The 23,191-nt window shown below is 43.3% G+C and overlaps 1 protein-coding gene across 1 annotated transcript; it reads right to left on the bottom strand.

Moving 5' to 3' along the window:
* Positions 1–1,981: 1,981 nt before the first annotated feature.
* On the bottom strand, positions 1,982–21,834 carry LOC123489624 (growth arrest-specific protein 2-like; the record flags this gene model as incomplete). Its single annotated transcript, XM_045220053.1, has 2 exons — positions 21,676–21,834; positions 1,982–2,121 (listed from the first exon to the last, which is right to left on the bottom strand). Coding segments are annotated over exons 1-2 (285 nt in total), but the record flags the coding sequence as incomplete, so codon positions are not given.
* Positions 21,835–23,191: the final 1,357 nt, after the last annotated feature.

Raw genomic sequence — 23,191 nt, 5'->3', positions numbered from 1 at the left:
GCTTGGTGTATTTCCCGTCAAGGATTCTAACAAAGTTAACCCGTTTCTGTCATAATATAAAAAAGCACGGTCAGAGTTTTACAAGCTATACGGTACCTTCCCATACAGTTTAACAAGCTATACGGTACCTTCCCATACAGTTTAACAAGCTATACGGTACCTTCCCATACAGTTTAACAAGCTATACGGTACCTTCCCATACAGTTTTACAAGCTATACGGTACCTTCCCATACAGTTTAACAAGCTATACGGTACCTTCCCCATACAGTTTAACAAGCTATACGGTACCTTCCCATACAGTTTAACAAGCTATACGGTACCTTCCCATACAGTTTAACAAGCTATACGGTACCTTCCCATACAGTTTAACAAGCTATACGGTACCTTCCCATACAGTTTAACAAGCTATACGGTACCTTCCCATACAGTTTTACAGCTACAATGGTACCTTCCCATGCAGTTTAACAAGCTATACGGTACCTTCCCATACTGTTTAACAAGCTATACGGTACCTTCCCATACTGTTTAACAAGCTATACGGTACCTTCCCATACAGTTTAACAAGCTATACGGTACCTTCCCATGCAGTTTAACAAGCTATACGGTACCTTCCCATACAGTTTAACAAGCTATACGGTACCTTCCCATGCAGTTTAACAAGCTATACGGTACCTTCCCATACAGTTTAACAAGCTATACGGTACCTTCCCATGCAGTTTAACAAGCTATACGGTACCTTCCCATACACTCCAACTTCCCGCATGTGACCTCTACTCAGATATGAGGCCCCAGAATGGGGACAGCTTGTACCAATAGCTATGTAGAGCCATGGCTTGATATACCAAAGATCTAGCAGAGACAGACTTACTCAAAATACCCTTAAAAGAGACATTTTTGCGAAGACTCACTAAACACTAAAACTGTCCTATGGGGTCATGAAGTATCAGTTGCTGGAGGACTACTGGTCTCTTATGTGAAGGTTAGCGAAGTGACTTTCATCTGGCATAAGAACTGATTGCAGTTCAGCTATCAATACTGATACTCCAGTTTGTTTAACATGTGAAATAAAAAAATATTTAAAATGGTCAAATAATCTCTCTAGCCACAGACTAATATTATGTCTAAGTTTCAGATTCCTGTGTGATCATAGATTGGCTAAACGTGAACACTATCCTGGTGTATTCTAGAAACTTCACCTCCAAAGCAATATTCCTGATTGTTAATCTGAAGATCTGCGAGGGGTGTTCAACCACCAAATTACGTGTTCGGGTTGGATTCTTTTGGCATTCTTAATACTCTGAGTCTAAGTATTCTATTTTAAGAATTATATTCTAAGTCAGAATTCCCAAGGTGGCGGTTAGTCCATGAGTTCTTGCAGTGGTATAGAAGCACTGAATTCAAGGTTCAACAAAAACAACAAATTCCCCAAACTATACCAGAAGGTATTTGTTAGCAATTTTTACTGTTTTTTTAAATAATGATTAGCACTGCATGGGGCAACCTAGCCTTCAACAAAATCAGTCTGGTTTCCACCACTATGATTCTTAGCCTGGTCCCAGATCTGTTTGTGCTGTCTTGCCACTTTTTATGGTCATTGGCATGCCAACCAACCAACCAACCAACCAACCAACCACAGGAGTTGGCTATATGGCACAAACAGATCAGGGCTCGTATTCAAAAAAGCGTCTCAGGGTACTGAGTACTGATCTAGGATAAGGTTCCCCTTGTCCATATAATGCTATTCATTATGATTTAAAAGGCAAAAACTGATAATCCTACATCAGCACTTTTACTGTGAGACACTTTTTTGAACACAGAACCTAGATCAGACCAGATCCCTGCCTTTGTATTTGCTCGCTACAGTGTAGGTTTCCCCAAAAGCCTTGCCGTTTCCGGGACCAGGCAAGGACCAGCCACCTCGGCATTGGTTCTGGTTTACTATTCGGGCCAGCATGATAGTGTGAAAAGGTTTCTCGGTACCTTTCCATTGCCAAGAGGAAGTTCTCCACGGTTCTGTGTCTGATTCTGCTTGAACTTCTCCTGTAGCGTCTCAGCCAGCTGGCACAGCAGGAAGCCATTGTCCAAACGCTCCATGAAGCTCTCTGCTGTGATCTCCAGACCTGGGGGGGAGAGGAGATGGAAGAAGAACCGTTAAAACAGTGTGTGTATATATATATATATATATATATATATATATTAAGGTTGGACCATAACTCTAGTCTTATAACAATGTGTATACATACACTACCGTTCAAAAGTTTGGGGTCACTTAGAAATGTCCTTGTTTTCGAAAGAAAAGCAATTTTTTTGTCCATTAAAATAACATCAAATTGATCAGAAATACAGTGTAGACATTGTTAATGTTGTAAATGGCTATTGTAGCTGGAAACGGCTGATTTTTAATGGAATATCTACATAGGCGTACAGAGGCCCATTATCAGCAACCATCAGTCCTGTGTTCCAATGGCACGTTGGGTTTGCTAATCCAAGTTTAGCATTTTATAAGGCTAATTGATCATTAGAAAACCTTTTTGCAATTATGTTAGCACAGCTGAAAACTGTTGTGCTGATTAAAGAAGCAATAAAACTGGCCTTCTTGAGACTAGTTGAGTATCTGGAGCATCAGCAATTGTGGGTTGATTACAGGCTCAAAATGGCCAGAAACAAATCACTTTCTTCTGAAACTCGTCAGTGTCTTCTTGTTCTGAGAAATGAAGGCTATTCCATACGATAAATTGCCAAGAAACTGAAGATCTCGTACAATGCTGTGTACTACTCCCTTCACAGAACAGCGCAAACTGTCTCTAACCAAAATAGAAAGAGGAGTGGGAGGCCCCGGTGCACAACTGAGCAAGAGGACAAATACATTACAGTGTCTAGTTTGAGAAACAGGCGCCTCACAGGTCCTCAACTGGCAGCTTCATTAAATAGTACCCGCAAAACACCAGTCTCAACGTCAACAGTGAAGAGGCGACTCCGGGATGCTGACCTTCTAGGCAGAGTTGCAAAGAAAAAGCCAAATCTCAGACTGCCCATCTTAATCTTTTATTTTTATTGGCCAGTCTGAGATATGGCTTTTTCTTTGCAACTAACAAAGATGTTAGCATTAACAAACATTAAGATCAGGTGTGACCAATTAGTGAGCGTGGCCATCACACCTGAACACACTGAACAAGATAGAGGATATAGAGAGTTTTGTTGACGCTGAGAACGGAACGTATATGTTTTTAAATAACATTCTTAGAACGTTCTCTTATCATTACAAACCTTTTCTTGTGGTTTTTATGGAATGTTTTCTTCGCGTTCTGAGAACGGAATGTATGTCTTTAAATAACATTCTTAGAACATTCTCTGAAAATGTTTATTTTATTTATGTAACCTTTATTTGATCAGGGATTCATACTGAGACCAAGGTCTCTTTTACAGATGAGCCCTGAATTACATAAATAACAGAAAATACACACATCAAAATAAAAATACAAAATGCAAGCAGAAAGAAAAACACAGTCATAAAAAACAAACTCATTCATCAAAAAAAAAGTCCTCAATCAGCTTTCTGAATTGGCCTAGAGGCACCAAAACATTTGTTCCACAAATAAGGTGCAAAAAAAACTAAAAGCTGATTTACTCAGTAGAGACCAAAGGAATTTCCAGAGGTACAGTGGGGGAAAAAAGTATTTAGTCAGCCACCAATTGTGCAAGTTCTCCCACTTAAAAAGATGAGAGAGGCCTGTAATTTTCATCATAGGTACACGTCAACTATGACAGACAAATTTAGATTTTTTTCTCCAGAAAATCACATTGTAGGATTTTATGAATTTATTTGCAAATTATGGTGGAAAATAAGTATTTGTCACCTACAAACAAGCAAGATTTCTGGCTCTCACAGACCTGTAACTTCTTCTTTAAGAGGCTCCTCTGTCCTCCACTCGTTACCTGTATTAATGGCACCTGTTTGAACTTGTTATCAGTATAAAAGACACCTGTCCACAACCTCAAACAGTCACACTCCAAACTCCACTATGGCCACGACCAAAGAGCTGTCAAAGGACACCAGAAACAAAATTGTAGACCTGCACCAGGCTGGGAAGACTGGGAAGACTGAGGTCAGGGTCATAGTGCTGTAGGGTCAGGGTCATAGGTCAGGGTCATAGTGCTGTAGGGTCAGGGTCATAGTGCTGTAGGGTCAGGGTCATAGGTCAGGGTCATAGTGCTGTAGGGTCAGGGTCATAGTGCTGTAGGGTCAGGGTCATAGTGCTGTAGGGTCAGGGTCCGGGTCATAGTGCTGTAGGGTCAGGGTCATAGTGCTGTAGGGTCAGGGTCATAGTGCTGTAGGGTCAGGGTCATAGTGCTGTAGGGTCAGGGTCATAGTGCTGTAGGGTCAGGGTCATAGTGCTGTAGGGTCAGGGTCATAGGTCAGGGTCATAGTGCTGTAGGGTCAGGGTCCGTTTATTAGAGGGCTGAGGAGAAAAATAGAACAGAATCTGAATCACTGTTGATCAGGGGATTGACACAGGAAGCAATACAACCACCCTCAGTAGTTAATACACTCCTGTGATAGTGGAGCCCAACACTTCAGAGAAAGCATGCAGGATGGGCAGCCATTACAGTGGGAAGCCCCTCCCTCTCCATGGAACCTGAAACAGAAAAACTTTAGAGATCAGTATAGAACAAAAACCTTTCCACAAACTAGGCCAGTCTCAAGAGTCAAGTCACTTGTAATATTCTATATAATATTATACAGTGGGGAAAAAAATTATTTAGTCAGCCACCAATTGTGCAAGTTCTCCCACTTAAAAAAGATGAGAGGCCTGTAATTTTCATCATAGGTACACGTCAACTATGACAGACAAAATGAGAAAAAAAAATCCAGAAAATCACATTGTAGGATTTTTAATGAATTTATTTGCAAATTATGGTGGAAAATAAGTATTTGGTCACCTACAAACAAGCAAGATTTCTGGCTCTCACAGACCTGTAACTTCTTCTTTAAGAGGCTCCTCTGTCCTCCACTCGTTACCTGTATTAATGGCACCTGTTTGAACTTGTTATCAGTATAAAAGACACTTGTCCACAACCTCAAACAGTCACACTCCAAACTCCACTATGGCCAAGACCAAAGAGCTGTCAAAGGACACCAGAAACAAAGTTGTAGACCTGCACCAGGCTGGGAAGACTGAATCTGCAATAGGTAAGCAGCTTGGTTTGAAGAAATCAACTGTGGGAGCAATTATTAGGAAATGGAAGACATACAAGACCACTGATAATCTCCCTCGATCTGGGGCTCCACGCAAGATCTCACCCCGTGGGGTCAAAATGATCACAAGAACGGTGAGCAAAAATCCCAGAACCACACGGGGGACCCTAGTGAATGACCTGCAGAGAGCTGGGACCAAAGTCTACCATCAGTAACACACTACGCCGCCAGGGACTCCAAATCCTGCAGTGCCAGACGTGTCCCCCTGCTTAAGCCAGTACATGTGCATTTGGATGATCCAGAAGAGGATTGGGAGAATGTCATATAGTCAGATGAAACCAAAATATAACTTTTTGGTAAAAACTCAACTCGTCGTGTTTGGAGGACAAAGAATGCTGAGTTGCATCCAAAGAACACCATACCTACTGTGAAGCATGGGAGTGGAAACATCATGCTTTGGGGCTGTTTTTCTGCAAAGGGACCAGGACGACTGATCCGTGTAAAGGAAAGAATGAATGGGGCCATGTATCGTGAGATTTTGAGTGAAAACCTCCTTCCATCAGCAAGGGCATTGAAGATGAAACGTGGCTGGGTCTTTCAGCATGGCAATGATCCCAAACACACCGCCCGGCAACGAAGTAGTGGCTTCGTAAGAAGCATTTCAAGGTCCTAGAGTGGCCTAGCCAGTCTCCAGATCTCAACCCCATAGAAAATCTTTGGAGGGAGTTGAAAGTCCGTGTTGCCCAGCGACAGCCCCAAAACATCACTGCTCTAGAGGAGATCTGCATGGAGGAATGGGCCAAAATACCAGCAACAGTGTGTGAAAACCTTGTGAAGACTTACAGAAAACGTTTGACCTGTGTCATTGCCAACAAAGGGTATATAACAAAGTATTGAGAAACTTTTGTTATTGACCATATACTTGTTTTCCACCATAATTTGCAGATAAATTCATTAAAGATCCTACAATGTGATTTTTTGGAGAAAAAAAATCTCATTTTGTCTGTCATAGTTGACGTGTACCTATGATGAAAATTACAGGCCTCTCTCATCTTTTTAAGTGGGGGAACTTGCACAATTGGTGGCTGACTAAATACTTTTTTTCCCCACTGTATGGTAACTCATATGTCTAAAGTTTAGTAATGATGTTACGTACAGCGGGACTTTTTGTAAAATGAAAATATAGCAATTTATCGACCTACGTGACATCAAGGAGGGCCAACCGACTTCCTGGTAGAGAACGCAGCGACGAGTGCTAAAACCGTAATAAAGCGCGGTGCGATATGATAAACTGCATCTAACGGCTTTAATGAAATAACAGATGCGTTCATATAGGTGATGTCGCCATAGTCTCGGACCGATAGGATGTCGACTGAATAATCTGCTTACTACTAGGCAGGATTTATTTCCATAGAAGAAGCCCATTTTTATTCTCAGCTTCTTAACTAACTCGTCAATATGTATTTTTTTAAAAGACAGCTTTTCATCTATCCAGACGTCCAGATATTTGTAAGCAGGGACACGATCAATACGGACACCGTCCAAAGTACACATGCTTAAATCATCAGCCTCGACCGGGAGACCCAGGTGACGGCGCACAATTGGCCCAGCGTCGTCCAGGGTAGGGGAGGGAACGGCCGGCAGAGGGATGTAGCTCAGTTGGTAGAGCACGGCGTTTGCAAAGCCAGGGGTTGTGGGTTCGATTCCCACAGGGGAGCCAGTATGAAAAAAAAATATTTAAAAAAATAATGTATGCACTCACTAACTGTAAGTTGCTCTGGATAAGAGCGTCTGCTAAAATGACGTAAATGTAAATGTTTGTGCTGTAGAGAACAACATATACTTAGTTTTACCTGTATTCAATATTAATTTCAGGTCAAGAAAGTGTTTCTGTAATACAATGACTGTAGTTCAGATAGAGCCTGGTCAACCATGGTGGGCAATAGCATACACAACAAATATATTAAAAAAGGGTTTCTTGTGGTTTTTATGGAAAGTTTTCGTAAAGGCCCAGTGCAGTCAAACGTTTTATATATATTTCCACACTATGAGGTTGGAATAATACTGTGAAAATGATGATAATGCCCTGAAACTTCAGCCTGTTTTGGTGGGATGGAGTTTTGTCCTGCCTGGTGACATGACCTGGCATCCGTTTTCTGCAAACACAGAGCTACTTCTCTTCCCTCCTCACCGGCCTTACGACTGCGCCATTGACCTCCAGCCAGGAGCCCCTCTCCCCCAGCAGTCGCCTGTACAATCTCTCCGCCCGGAGACGGAGGCTATGGAGAACTACATTCGGGACTCCTTGGCGGCAGGTTTATTCGTCCTTCCTCGTCACCTGTAGGAACGGGATTATTTTTTGTTGGGAAGAAGGATAAGACCCTCAGACCCTGTATTGATTTCCGTGGACTTAACAACATCACCATTAAGAACAAATATTCTCTGCCTTTAATTAATTCTGCTTTTCCCCTCCTTCATGGTGCAACTATCTTTACCAAACTGGATCTACGAAATGCGTATCACCTGGTGCGCATTCGTAAAGGTGATGAATGGAAGACTGCCTTCAACACACCCTTGGGACATTTTGAGTATCTGGTTATGCCTTTTGGGTTGTCCAATGCCCCTGCTGTTTTTCAGGCACTAGTCAATGATGTCCTTCGGGACATGTTGAATCGGGTTTGTTTTTGTCTATCTGGATGATATCCTGATTTTCTCAGAGTCCTCCCAGGAACATGAACTGCATGTGCGCCAGGTGTTGCAAAGGTTGTTGGAGAACAAACTGTTTGTGAAGATGGAGAAATGTGAATTTCATGTGTCTGAGACCTCTTTTTTGGGTTACATAATAGCTCAGGGGAGTTGCGGATGGACCCAGCTAAGATCTCTGCTGTCACTGACTGGCCAGCCCCCTCCACCCGCAAACAACTTCAACGATTCCTGGGGTTTGCGAACTTCTACAGGAGGTTCATCAAGGACTACAGCCGCATTGCGGCGCCACTCACCGCTCTCACCTCCATCTCACTACCGTTCGCTTGAAATGAAGGGGCCGAATCAGCGTTCGAAGAACTGAAACATCGCTTTGCCTCGGCTCCCATTCTGATGCAGCCGGACCCCGACCGCCAGTTTGTCGTGGAGGTGGATGCATCCGACACTGGGGTAGGTGCGGTGTTGTCTGCAACGTTCTCCTGAAGATAACAAACTGCATCCCTGTGCTTTTCTTTCACAGAAACTTTCTCAGGCAGAGAGAGGAATTATGATGTTGGCAATCGTGAACTGCTCGCCGTTAAGCTGGCTCTCGAGGAGTGGCGGCATTGGTTGGGAGGGCGGAACAACCCTTCATCATTTGGACGGATCATAAAAATCTGGCATACATCCAGTCAGCGAGCAGCTCAACCCCCGTCAAGCCAGGTGGGCACTATTTGTTGGGAGATTCAATTTTTCTCTGTCTTACCGTCCTGGGTAACGCAACGTCAAGCCTGACGCCCTGTCTCGTGTTCATTCGGCTGTTGATACTGGTAGTAACCCTGACCCACATGTGACATCAAGGGATTGTTAGACAGGCTCAACATCATCAAGCTGACCCTGGGAGGGTCCTCCTAACCGGTTGTTTGTCCCTGAGTCTAGCTCGCTCCCAGGTACTTCAGTGGGCTCACTCGTCTCCCCTTACCTGTCACCCTGGAGTTACGCGGACCCTTGACTTTGTGCGACGGAAGTTCTGGTGGCCCAGGATGGAGCGGACACTCGAGCCTTCATTGCTGCTTGTACGGTATGTGCCACGAAGTAAGAACTCCACCCAGGCCAGCGCTGGTCATCTCGACCTCTGCCAATACCCAGCCGGCCCTGGTCGCACATTGCTATGGATTTTGTCACTGGACTTCCCCCTCGTCTGCAAAGACTGTCATTCTTACTGTGATTGATCGTTTTTCTAAGTTCGCTCATTTTTTGGCCCTACCTAAACTGCCCACTGCCAGAGAGACGGCTGATATTTTCGGTTGAACATGTGTTCCGCTCTCATGGTCTACCCACTGATATTGTCTCTGACAGGGGTCCCCAGTTTGTCTCCCAGGTATGGAAAGCTTTCTGTAAAGCTTTGGGCATCACATCCAGCCTGTCCTCTGGATATCACCCCCAGACCAACGGGCAAGCCGAGAGAGCCGAACCAGGAGATGGAGACCGCTCTCCGGCTGTGTCACAGGGTCTAACCCTGGGTCATGGAGCTCCATGCTCCCCTGGGTGGAATATGCTCATAACACCTTGACTAACGCTTCCTCTGGTTTGTCTCCCTTTCTGTGTGCTCTGGGTTATCAACCTCCCTGTTCCCTTCTCAAGAGAGGGAACTGACGGTACCTCGGTGCAGTCCCACATGCGCCGCTGCTTCAAGGTCTGGAGGAAGGCCAGGGTAGCTCTGTCCCGAGCCGTCGTACATGCAGAGGCAAGCCAACCGTCACCGGTCCCAGGCTCCCGGGGTTTACTCTCCTGGTCAAGAGGGTATGGCTTAAGTCACGTGATCTTCCATTGAAAGTGGAGTCTAAGAAGATGGCGCCGCGTTTTATAGGACCGTTCAAGATACTGTCTATTGTTAACCCCTGCGCGGTTGAAGCTACAGCTTCCCTGCCTCCCTACGGGTTCATTCCACTTTTCATGTTTCCCAGATTAACCTGTCGGTTAGCCCTCTGTGCCCGCCCTCTCGTCCCCCTCCTCCGCCCAGAATCGTGGGTGGGGGTCCTGTCTACACTGTCCGGCGACTTCTGGATGTTCGCCGCCGGGGTCGTGGTTTCCAGTACCTGGTGGATTGGGAGGGTTATGGTCATGAGGAACGTTCCTGGGTGCCCAGGAGCTTCATTGTGGATCCTGCTCTGGTCCGTGAATTTCATAGGTTACATCCCGATAAACCCTGTCGGCCGCCAGGTGGCGTCCGTAGAGGGGTACTGTTAGGCCTACTGCTGCTAGGTAGCTCTCTCTCTGCTCTTCCCCTCCCCCTCTGTCTGTCCTTGATTGCAGGAGTGAAGTCTGGTATGCGGGAGTCAGGGTTCCAGCTGCAGCTCATTCACCATAATCACCTCAGCCTTAAAGACCCGGTCAAACTTGCCACTCATCGTCAGATCATAGTCAAGACGACCATATTATTGGAACCTGACTCCTGCCTCCCTTCACTCCTGCCACCACCATCCTGCTTTCCACTACGGACCTCCCTTTTGGACTCACCACGGACACTAGGACATTACGGTACCACACCTGCTCTGAACCTGGATCTGTTACCCTCCCTGTAAACCTGGACTTGCTCTTCCCCTATTATTGGAAACCTGGACAAATTGAACTTTGTAAATAAACCTGTTAAACCTTCTCTGGCTCGGTGTAGTTGTCTGCATTTGGGTTCAAATCCAGTTAAATCATGACAATCACCCTATCAGTTAATAGACATTTTTAGTCATTTAGCAGACGCTCTTATCCAGAGCGACTTACAGTTAGTGAGTGCATACATTAAAAAATATTTAATTTTTTTTCACACTGGTCCCCCGTGGGAATCGAACCCACAACCCTGGCGTTGCAAACGCCATGCTCTACCAACTGAGCTACACGGGACTAGACCAATAAGAAATAAGAAAGCGAGTTCCAAACCTCTCTGCCAATTAAGAAATTGCTAAGAAGTTATTTTTGTTAATTTTGATTGAAAACAATCACAATAAGGTACTTAATTGTTACCCAGAAATGATTTGATATTGAGATAAAAACAGCTGCATTGGGTCTTTAACGTTCTCGGAACAATTTGAGAACATGTGTAGAACTATGAGGTAACCTGTAGGAAACGTTATGCTGAAGTTATGCTGAAGTACAGAAATTCCCACAGAAGAATGTTGTTTCTAAATGGCCTCTGAACTGTTTGAGAACATTCCCAATATCAAAAATGGTCTGTTAATGTAATGAAATACCAAGAAAATAATGTTTTTTTGTCAAGTATGAAAATGTATTTACTCACTAACAGTAAGTCGCTCTGGATAAGAGCGTCTGCTAAATGACTGAAATGTAAAATGTAAATGTAAGTACCTTAAATGCGCTGAGAATGTTCCAAAGCCAAGCAACTATCCTGCACCATTCCCAGAAAGTTGTGGGAAGGTTGTATACAAAATAAACACAGGACAACCACACTCTCACCGAGCTCTAAGAAACATATGGTTCTGAGAACGTTATGCGCTAGCTGGGATCGTTCACCATGACTTCACATGAAACGAAAAGTCAGTCAGATAAAACAGATAATCATGCTACCACAAAAAGCCACTATGATGAGACTGTGTCTACAAATGACTAAAATCCTTAAGCCAGGGAGATAATTAAGTGTCCAAGTATGCCATGTTGGTGAAGGTTCTGCCTATCAGATAATGGTGAAGAAATGTAGGATGACAGTAGCCTACAGTTCCTAAAGCAAGTGTGACTGAAAACACACTGAAAGCCCACAGAGCTAGCATGCCGCGTAACATGACAAGGTCAGACTGATAGTTAGGCCATATGAACAGCCCACAGAGCTAGCATGCCACGTAACATGACACAGTCAGACTGATAGTTAGGCAATATGAACAGCCCACAGAGCTAGCATGCCACGTAACATGACACAGTCAGACTGATGTTAGGCCAATATGAACAGCCCACAGAGCTAGCATGCTGCGTAACATGACACAGTCAGACTGATAGTTAGGTCATATGAACAGCCCACAGAGCTAGCATGCCACGTAACATGACACAGTCAGACTGATAGTTAGGCCATATGAACAGCCCACAGAGCTAGCATGCTGCGTAACATGACACAGTCAGACTGATAGTTAGGTCATATGAACAGCCCACAGAGCTAGCATGCCGCGTAACATGACACAGTCAGACTGATAGTTAGGCCATATGAACAGCCCACAGAGCTAGCATGCTGCGTAACATGACACAGTCAGACTGATAGTTAGGTCATATGAACAGCCCACAGAGCTAGCATGCTGCGTAACATGACACAGTCAGACTGATAGTTAGGCCATATGAACAGCCCACAGAGCCAGCATGCTCGTAACATACAGTCAGATGATAGTTAGGCCATATGAACAGCCCACAGAGCTAGCATGCTGCATAACATGACACAGTCAGACTGATTCAGGCCAAGGGCCCTCTGATTCTGCACAGTGATGCTTCAGCTCCCACACACACTCTCCAGAGGTCACACACGCACGCACGCTCGCACGCACGCACACACACACACACACACACACACACAGTGATCAACATGTGGTATTTCTAGTTGACTGGCATCCAGACGACCATTCTTTCTCAGTTAGATCATTCCGACAGCAATAGGAGGTGGCAGGGGGGTGTCTAACTGTGGAAAAGAAACCAGGGGGATTTCTGTCTTCATCTCTTTTCTTTTGGTAGAGGGAGGCGGAGGGGGCTGGAGGAGAAGGAGGGGGTTTAGGGTTAAGGTTTGGTAGAGGGAGGAGGAGGGGGCTGGAGGAGAAGGAGAGGGGTTCAGGGGTTTTAATGAGTTCCAAATGTTGTAATTGATCCCAGAGGATGGATGGGGAGAGAGAGAGAGAGAGAGAGAGAGAGAGAGAGAGAGAGAGAGAGAGAGAGAGAGAGAGAGAGAACTTGGGAAATACCCTTTATTCCTGCCTTATTCTCATGCAGACCAGAGAAGGGAGGGGACGATAACACTTTATAATAACTATTCTTTATAAACCATAAAAATCATTATGAAATAAATACACTTTTAACAAATTATTTATAAATGTTTCTAAAAGATTAGTACATTATTAGTAACTACTATTAGTTAAACGTTCACAAATCAATATATTTACTAATAATGTACTAATCATTTACTAACATTTATAAATCATTTTGTTAATATTTAGTTAATTACTTACTAATGACATATACCTGGCTTATAAAGCATGCTTATTATAAAGTGTTATAATCCTCCCTCTCTCTCATCAGAGAACTGCTAAGTCCAAAGCAAATCTGACATGTTCATATATTACATGCCCTTTTCAAACATATCTACAGTTATATAGACAAAGGACTGAAACAAGAAGGAACAAGAAGAAAGGAAATGCACATGAAAAAGAAAGGAAATTCACATGAAAAATAAAGGAAATTCACATGAAAAAGAAAGGAAATTCACATGAAAAAGAAAGGAAATTCACATGAAAAATAAAGGAAATTCACATGAAAAATAAAGGAAATTCACACGAAAAAGAAAGGAAATTCACACGAGCACAACAATGCCTACTCCACTCATGCTCTACCAAGGTTTTCCAGCACACAGCTTTAGCTTACTTTGACCTATGTTGGCCTATTGTACTTCAATCAACGTGTAGGAGTGCTTAGGATTCAAACCTTCTCAAACAACCTAATTCATACTTTTCAGAGGAGGTGCTTCCACAATAATGTGATTTGCACTACATACAAGTTAAAGTATTGGATTCTTCACCCCACCACACTAAGACATTATCCCAATCCCACTACCTTTTAAAACTTTTCTTTTTCTTCCCTTATTACATGACAGCAAGCTTTGCTTGTTATACTTTCAAGACCATCAGGCTTGATTGAGTGAACTGTGGTCCTCTGTAGCTCAGCTGGTAGAGCACAGCGCTTGTAACGCCAAGGTAGTGGGTTCGATCCCGGGACCACCCCATACACAAAAATGTATGCACGCATGACTGTAAGTCGCTTTGGATAAAAGTGTCTGCTAAATGGCATATTATTATTATTATTATTAACTGTTTTGTCGTGTAGTAATGTGGCGCCTGCCTGTATTTCCTTAAACCTTTATTTTAGCAATACACATATATTTCAGAACATCTTTTTTTTGGTCAGTAGGTGCCCAACATAACAACAGGTGGTGGTGTGTTGGATACAGTCACTCATATGGATATAATATAATGGGGGGGGCCAGCTTATGGTGTCATACAAATACAATGCACCCCCCAACGTTAAAAATATTATACCATGACCCTCCCCTTGTACTGTAAAATATATTCAACACCCCCCTCATAGAATTAACTCAACATAAATAACAACAGCTGTAGCCACCCTGTGTTTATAAATGTGGATATCTACTTTTCTTTTGTGGCCCAGTCGATACCATGCAGGGCTACGAGCCCAGAAGGTTGATGATTCCATCGACCACCACAGAGGAGTTCAGTCTCCTTGCCTGTTTCATTACTTCACAGTCAGAGCCAGTTGCAGGCAGTGGTCAGCTAGGGGGGGGGGAAATCTGATTTTCAACATTTTGATGCCATATTAATAATGATATAAAATATATGCAACACATTTTCCACCAACAGGTTTCTGTGTCAACGCACCACACAACCAATAAACAAAACATACCGACATGGTTTGCGTTTTCAACACCATAGTAAATAGACTATGTCGATCTGGACAAACAGGAAATACAATCCCACCCCACCATGTAGTCTTACCCAGTATCGAAGGTTTGGCTTGACAACCTCTGAATGTCATTAAACTGTTTGGTGTTTTGTAACAGATGTCTCTTTCCATTCATCAAATTGCCTCTGCACAGTTTGGATTGATTGATCTTATTTTTCAGTAATAAAATACATATACACAAATAATAATAAAAAAGTGACCGGGATTGCAAAATAAAGTCAGGGATTTATTTCCATTGTGGTCCCTACATTTGCTGCAGTAATATAAGGACTGAATGCATGTCTAATTTATAAGGACTGAATGCATGTCTAATTTATAAGGACTGAATGCATGTCTAATTTATAAGGACTGAATGCATGTCTAATTTACACATCTCCATCTGGCTTTCAGGGGTCACCTTATATATTTTTTTAAATCATAGCTACATCTATGGGCTGTTATGTTTTTCTGTTTGCTTAATGTTCGGGTATATATCATAGGCTATGTATTGGATACCGCACAATCATTTGGTCTTATTTGGGCTTGGTCTCACAAAATGTATTTAATGTAGGGGCTCATAAAATGTATTTAATGTATGGCTCAGGTAGCATCAGACTTGAATTTTCAAATTTTCAAATTTCTTATCGTTTTTTAGTCTACTTTCCTTGTGTTGGCCTATAGGCTTAGGTGTCCACTGTATGATATTAATATACAAAATTAAATAATATACAGTACCAGTCAAAAGTTTGGACACACCTACTCATTCAAGTTTTTTTTAAACTATTTTCTACATTGTAGAATAATAGTGAAGACATCAAAACCATGAAATAACACATATGGAATCATGTAGTAACCAAAAAAATATATTTTATATTTGAGATTCTTTAAAGTGGCCACCCTTTGCCTTGATGACAGCTTTGCGCACTCTTGGCATTCTCTCAACCAGCTTCACCTGGAATGCTTTTCCAACAGTCTTGAAGGAGTTCCCACATATGCTGAGCACTTGTTGGCTGCATTTCCTTCACTCTGCGGTCCGACTCATCCCAAACCATCTCTCAATTGGGTTGAGGTCCGGTGATTGTGGAGGCCAGGTCATCTGATGCAGCACTCCTTGGTCAAACAGCCCTTACACAGCCTGGAGGTGTGTTTTGGGTCATTGTCCTGTTGAAAAACAAATGATAGTCCCACTAAGCCCAAACCAGATGGGATGGCGTATCGCTGCAGAATGCTGTGGTAGCCATACTGGTTTAAGTGTGCGTTGAATTCTAAATAAATCACAGACAGTGTCACCAGCAAGCACTACAATGTAGAAAATAGTAAAAAATAAAGAAAAGCCATGGAATGAGTAGGTGTGTACAAACTTTTCACTGGTACTGTATATATATATATATATATATATATATATATATATATAATAAATGTATTAAACAAAAACGTATTTACATAAGTATTCAGACCCTTTGCTATGAGACTCGAAGTTGAGCTCAGGTGCGTCCTGTTTCCATTGATCATCCTTGAGATGTTTCTACAACTTGATTGCAGTCCACCTTTGGTAAATTCAATTGATTGGACATGATTTGGAAAGGCACACATATGTCTATATAAGGTCCCACAGTTGACAGTGCATATCAGAGCAAAAACCAAGCCATGAGGTCAAAGGAATTGTCCGTAGAGCTCAGAGACAGGATTGTGTCGAGGCACAGATCTGGGGAACCAAAACATTTCTGCAGCTTTGAAGGTCCCCAAGAACACAGTGGCCTCCATCATTCTTAAATGGAAGAAGTTTGGAACCACCAAGACTCTTCCTGGAGCTGGCCGCCCGGCCAAACTGAGAAATCGGGGGAGAAGGGCCTTGGTCAGGGAGGTGACCAAGAACCCGATGGTCACTCTGACAGAGCTCCAGAGTTCCTCTGTGGAGATGGGAGAACCTTCCAGAAGAAACAACCATCTCTACAGCACTCCACCAATCAGGCCTTTATGGTAGAGTGGCCAGACGGAAGCCACTCCTCAGTAAAAGGCTTATGACAGCCTGTTTGGTGTTTGCCAAAAGGCACCTAAAGGACTCTCAGACCATGAGAAACAAGATTCTCTGGTCTGATGAAACCAAGATTGAACTCTTTGGCCTGAATGCCAAGCGTCACGTCTGGAGGAAACCAGGCACCGCTCATCACCTGGCCAATACCATCCCTACGGTGAAGCATGGTGGTGGTGTAGCGAATGTGCCCACTCTGGTATATACTCATGTGCACTCTAACCAACAGATTACAGATACAGCGCAGGTATAGTCTACTACAGGATGAGAAGATTATGGACAAAAGTGCAAGACTATTTTTATTTGTCAAATGGCATCCAGCCGTCGATCATCATGTCACCAGAATAAGACCCTTGATAGTTATTGAAAGGAGCATCAAGGATATAATAATAATAATAATATGCCATTTAGCAGACGCTTTTATCCAAAGCGACTTACAGTCATGCGTGCATACATTTTTACGTATGGGTGGTCCCGGGGATCGAACCCACTACCTTGGCGTTACAAGCGCCATGCTCTACCAGCTGAGCTACAGAGGACCACACCGTGCACTTTCACCACCCTGTGAAGTTCATCATAATCTATTTAATCTGTTAGCATAATAAACTGCATGGTTTTCCATGATGTGGTGACATGTTTTATCTGACATGACGGCTTCTTTACTCACATAGAAAGGTTGGATGGAAACCTGGTTCAAGTCAAGCCGTTTTGAAGATGCTGGAATTATATTTTGGATGAACGTGCGCAGGCCTATAGGAGACTTTTGAAGTAGCCAAATCAGATTAAAATATTGTGACTGGTTGTGTTTCTGCCACATATAAAAAGGTAATACATTTTTAAAGTTAAATGATACATATTTAGGCTATGTTGGTGATGCAATGCTGTGTATAGCACTCCGTGACATCTGCTGATGTAAAAAGAGCTTAATAAATACATTTGATTGATTGATTGATTGATATTGAAGCGCTAGGTTCTAGGTGCGCGAGGAATAGCCGCTCTGATTGGAGAGGAGGAGGCAGAGCGTGTGTTAAGCTTTCCTGAATAACTGGGCCTGCCGGGAGCAGATATAGCTACATTATTACAGGACGATTTTTGGAGAATGACGACCTGCAACAGACAGCGCATTCAGCATCAGAAGTAAAAACACAGCCAGACTGGCCTGCTGCTGTGCCCTCCTAAACCGTATTAACTGTAGAGAGTAAACCCACTACTGATCCAAATCTAATGAAACATTCAAATCACAGGGCATTTGCAGTGTTATTTGAAATCACATTTTCACTGCAGCCTGGAGTAGGCTAGAATGCTGTACTCACTTGAAAACAATAATGCAAGTATTCATTGCTTTGTGGTGTTGTAAGCCAGTATAGGTAGGATAATTGTATTGTCCCTACACAAGATCAGTAGGGGAGATTTTTGAACTGTGTGTCTCATGTCTTCAAATCAAATCAATTCAAATAAAATTGAAATGCTTACAAGTGAAATGCTTACAAGCCCTTAACCAACAATGCAGTTTTAAGAAAGAATACACCCCCAAATAAAAAATTCACAAAATACAATATAAAATAATACGAAATAAAAGTAACACATTTATTTTACCTTTATTTAACTAGGCAAGTCAGTTAAGAACAAATTCTTATTTACAATGACGGCCTACACCGGCCGCCCTATGGGACTCCCAATCACGGCCGGTTGTGATACAGCCTGGAATCGAACCAGGGGGTCTGTAGTGACACCTCAAGCACTGAGATGCAGTGCCTTAGACCGCTGCGCCACTCGGGAGCCCAAATAATTAAAGAGCAGCAGTAAAAATAACAGTAGGAGGCTATATACAGGGGGTACCGTGCCACGAGTCAATGTGCGGGGGGCACCGGTTAGTCGAGGTAATTGAGGTAATATGTACATGTATGTAGAGTTATTAAAGTGACTATGCATAGATAATAAACAGAGAGTAGCAGCAGCGTAAAATATAACACAGCATAACACAGCAATAGAAGTAAAGTCCTAATACACAATAATGACAAATGGCAACAGAAATAATGTCGTTTATTTAATATTAACAGCTGATTTTCCAGAGGGAAGCGAAAAACCAGAAACCCATTTAACCCAATATGGAGTAAACTGGAGATTAAAATCCTACAATGGGATTTTCTGGATTTTTTTTCCTCAATTTGTCTGTCATAGTTGACGTTTACCTATGATGAAAATTACAGGCCTCTCTCATCTTTTTAAGTGGGAGAACTTGCACAATTGGTGGCTGACTAAATACTTTTTTTCCCCACTGTAGCTAACCAAGTTAACAAGCATGGCGTTTTCTTTTGACTGTGAAAAAGGTTGTGCAAGCAAGCAATGATGTTGGTGTTAACCTGTGCACTCGCACCCCCTGGCTACTTTTTACTTGGATGTCGACTTCAGGTTTTCGGAATACATTGAAAGTACCTTGACACTGTGTTAATCAAATTTGGATTATAATGACAAGAAGAAAAATGTAATTGACAGAGGAGGGAGCGTACTGAATCAATGCATAAGGTAAGAGCTGTAACGTTAGCTAGCTACATTGCTAAGCGAGCCAGATTGACTAGTGTGTGGAGTAATGTTAGCTAACATCAATGATAGATGAGCAATGCCCATTCCATGTATTATACATTGTGGCAGTTTCCCAAAGTTTGGTGTTGACTATGAATTTTACTTAGCTAGCTAGCTGTGCTTTGTGGAAGAATGTTGGATAGCTATATTGTCAACATTGAGTTGAGCCGGTGCATGATTCATCCATACAGCTAACATTTTTATTTCATTTAATTTATTTCACCTTTATTTAACCAGGTAAGCCAGTTGAGAACTAGTTCTCATTTACAACTGCGACCTGGCCAAGATAAAGCAAAGCAGTGTGATAAAAACAACAACACAGAGTTACATATGGGGTAAAACAAAACATAAAGTCAAAAATACAAACAGAACATATATATACAGTGTGTGCGAATGTAGTAAGTTATGGAGGAAAGGCAATAAATAGGCCATAGTGCAAAATAGTTACAATTTTGTATTAACACTGGAATGATAGATGTGCAAAAGATGATGTGCAATTAGGGATACTGGGGTGCAAATTAGCAAAATAAATAACAATATAGGGATGAGGTAGTTGGGCGGGCTAATTTCAGATGGGCTGTGTACAGGTGCAGTGATCGGTAAGGTGCTCTGACAACTGATGCTTAAAGTTAGTGAGGGAGATAAGAGTCTCCAGCTTCAGAGATTTTTGCAGTTCGTTCCAGTCATTGGCAGCAGAGAACTGGAAGGAATGGCGGCCAAAAGAGGTGTTGGCTTTGGGGATGACTAGTGAGATATACCTGCTGGAGCGCAGACTACGGGTGAGTGTTGCTATGGTGACCAATGAGCTAAGATAATTCCAGCCTCATTTACGATTGATTGGTAATGACCTTCAGATCAACAGGAAAATGCAAGTCCCTTGAGAATCCATACAAATGAAAGGAAATAGTGAATAATGGCTGAAGGTGAATAGGCTATAAAAGTATCTGCACACTAACTAACTAAAAGCAAACAACAGGCCTCCGGAGTTCATCACCTGGGTTTAAGGTGTACACAATGGGAAGTAACACAGTTAGATGATTGTTTGTTCAATGTGCCCATGGATGAACAGGATATGCTTTGGACGGCTTTGCAAATCAGACAGCAAACATCAAATTGCTTCCTGAACTAGGCTCAGTCACAGTCACAACCCCATGACTGAAACAGCCCGCAGACCAACTAACTGGTTTGGCTTGTGTTTTTTTCAATTTTTCCCAAAAACATGTTTACAAACATGTTTACATTTACTTACTTAGCACAACACACATCATTATTAGAGACCATGCCTCATTAACCCAGCCTGGACCACAAAGAGACCATGCCTCATTAACCCAGCCTGGACCACAAAGAGACCATGCCTCGGTAACCCAGCCTGGACCCCAAAGAGACCATGCCTCGGTAACCCAGCCTGGACCCCAAAGAGTCCATGCCTCGGTAACCCAGCCTGGACCCCAAAGAGACCATGCCTCGGTAACCCAGCCTGGACCCCAAAGAGACCATGCCTCGGTAACCCAGCCTGGACCCCAAAGAGACCATCCATGCCTCGGTAACCCAGCCTGGACCCCAAAGAGACCATCCATGCCTCGGTAACCCAGCCTGGACCCCAAAGAGACCATCCATGCCTCGGTAACCCAGCCTGGACCCCAAAGAGACCATCCATGCCTCGGTAACCCAGCCTGGTCCCCAAAGAGACCATCCATGCCTCGGTAACCCAGCCTGGACCCCAAAGAGACCATCCATGCCTCGGTAACCCAGCCTGGTCCCCAAAAGAGACCATCCATGCCTCGGTAACCCAGCCTGGACCCCAAAGAGACCATCCATGCCTCGGTAACCCAGCCTGGACCCCAAAGAGACCATCCATGCCTCGGTAACCCAGCCTGGACCCCAAAGAGACCATCCATGCCTCGGTAACCCAGCCTGGACCCCAAAGAGACCATCCATGCCTCGGTAACCCAGCCTGGACCCCCAAAGAGACCATCCATGCCTCGGTAACCCAGCCTGGACCCCAAAGAGACCATCCATGCCTCGGTAACCCAGCCTGGACCACAAAAGAGCAAAGCGGAAGCACAGTGGGAAGGAAAAACTCCCTGGAGTGAATGAAACCTTCAGAGGAACCAGACTCAGAACAATGCTTTTTATACATCTGCTACACTGAGAGATGTACACAGATCATTTGTTGATGACAGCCAGCCACATCAAGGCCACTCCAGAGCAGTCAATAATATAATAATAATAATCTGCCATTTAGCAGATGCTTTTATCCAAAGTGACTTACAACAGCGAGTGCATACGTGTTGGTATGGGTGTCCCCAGCGGGAATCGAACCCACAATCCTTACCCAGCATGCTGGTCAGCCACTGGGCCAATGTCCTCCTTCATGGTCAGTAGACCCATAGACATACATACTGTATATTCACATATGTATTAATCTATATATTAATGTATATATTCTATACATCATATAGAGCTTACCCAGCATGCTGGTTAGCCACAGGGCCAGGTCTTCCTTCATTGGCAGAAGGCTGGCTTCGTGGCGGCTGGCCAGCCATTGGCTGTACTGCTGCATGTCCGTCAGGCCTGGGCCAATTGGCTGCTTGGGACTCAGGGAGCTGCACATGGTGGGTCTCTCCCGTCACCTTGAGGGAGGAGAGGGTCAGACAGTCACAACAAACACACACGCAGACATGCACCTGCTCTCCATTTCAATCTGTCTGTATTCACTTTAACCAACCCCTCTTTCCTTCTATCCATCCTTCCACTCCACTTAGACTACCGGTCAATAGTTTAAGAACACCTACTCATTCAAGGGTTTTTCTTAATTGTTTTACTATTTTTTACATTGTAGAATAATAGTGAAGACATCAAAACCATGACAACACATATGGAATCATGTAGTAACCAATAAAGTGTTAATACAAATCAAAATATATTTTATATTTGAGATTCTTCAAATAGCCACCCTTTGCCTTGATGACAGCATTGCACACGCTTGACATTCTCTCAACCAGCATCACCTGGAATGCTTTTCCAACAGTCTTGAAGGAGCTCCCACATATGTTTAGCACTTGTTGGCTGCTTTTCCTGCCGTCCGACTCATCCCAAACCATCTCAATTGGGTTGAGGTCGGGGGATTGTGGAGGCCAGGTCATCTGATGCAGCACTCCATCACTCTCCTTGGTGAAATAGCCCTTACATAGCCTGGAGGTGTGTTGGGTCATTGTCCTGTTGAAAAACAAATGATAGTCCCACTAAGCCCAAACCAGATGGGATGGTGTTTCGCTGCAGAATGCTGTGGTAGCCATGCTGGTTAAGTGTGCCTTGAATTCTAAATAAATCACAGACAGTGTCACCAGCAAAGCACCCCCACACCATAACACCTCCTCCTCCGTGCTTTATGGTAGGAAATACATATGCGTTTCACAAAGACACGGCGGTTGGAACCAAAAATCTCAAATTTGTACTCCAGACCAAATGACACATTTCCACCGGTCTAATGTCCATTGCTCGTGTTTCTTGGCCCAAGCAAGTCTCTTCTTCTTATTAGTGTCCTTTATTAGGGGTTTCTTTGCAGCAATTTGACCATGAAGGCCTGATTCACACAGTCTCCTCTGAATGTTGAGATGTGTCTGTTACTTGAACTCTGTGAAGCATTTACTTGGGTTGCAATTTCTGAGGCTGGTAACTCTAATGAACTTATCCTCTTCAGCAGTGGTAACTCTGGGTCTTTCATTCCTGTGGTGGTCCTCATGAGAGCCAGTTTCATCATAGCGCTTGATGGTTTTTGCGACTGCACTTGAAGAAACGTTCTAAATTCTTTAAATTTTCCGTATGGACTGACCTTCAAGTCTTAAAGTAATGATGGACTGTCGTTTCTCTTTGCTTATTTGAGCTGTTCTTGCCATAATATGGACTTGGTCTTTTACCAAATAGGGCTATCTTCTGTATACCCCCTGATTGGCTCAAACGCATTAAGAAGGAAAGAAATTCC

Source organism: Coregonus clupeaformis, unplaced genomic scaffold, assembly GCF_020615455.1.
Source record: "Coregonus clupeaformis isolate EN_2021a unplaced genomic scaffold, ASM2061545v1 scaf3079, whole genome shotgun sequence".
NCBI classification, from domain to species: Eukaryota; Metazoa; Chordata; class Actinopteri; order Salmoniformes; family Salmonidae; genus Coregonus; species Coregonus clupeaformis.
This window is presented reverse-complemented; position numbering and strand designations above follow the sequence as displayed.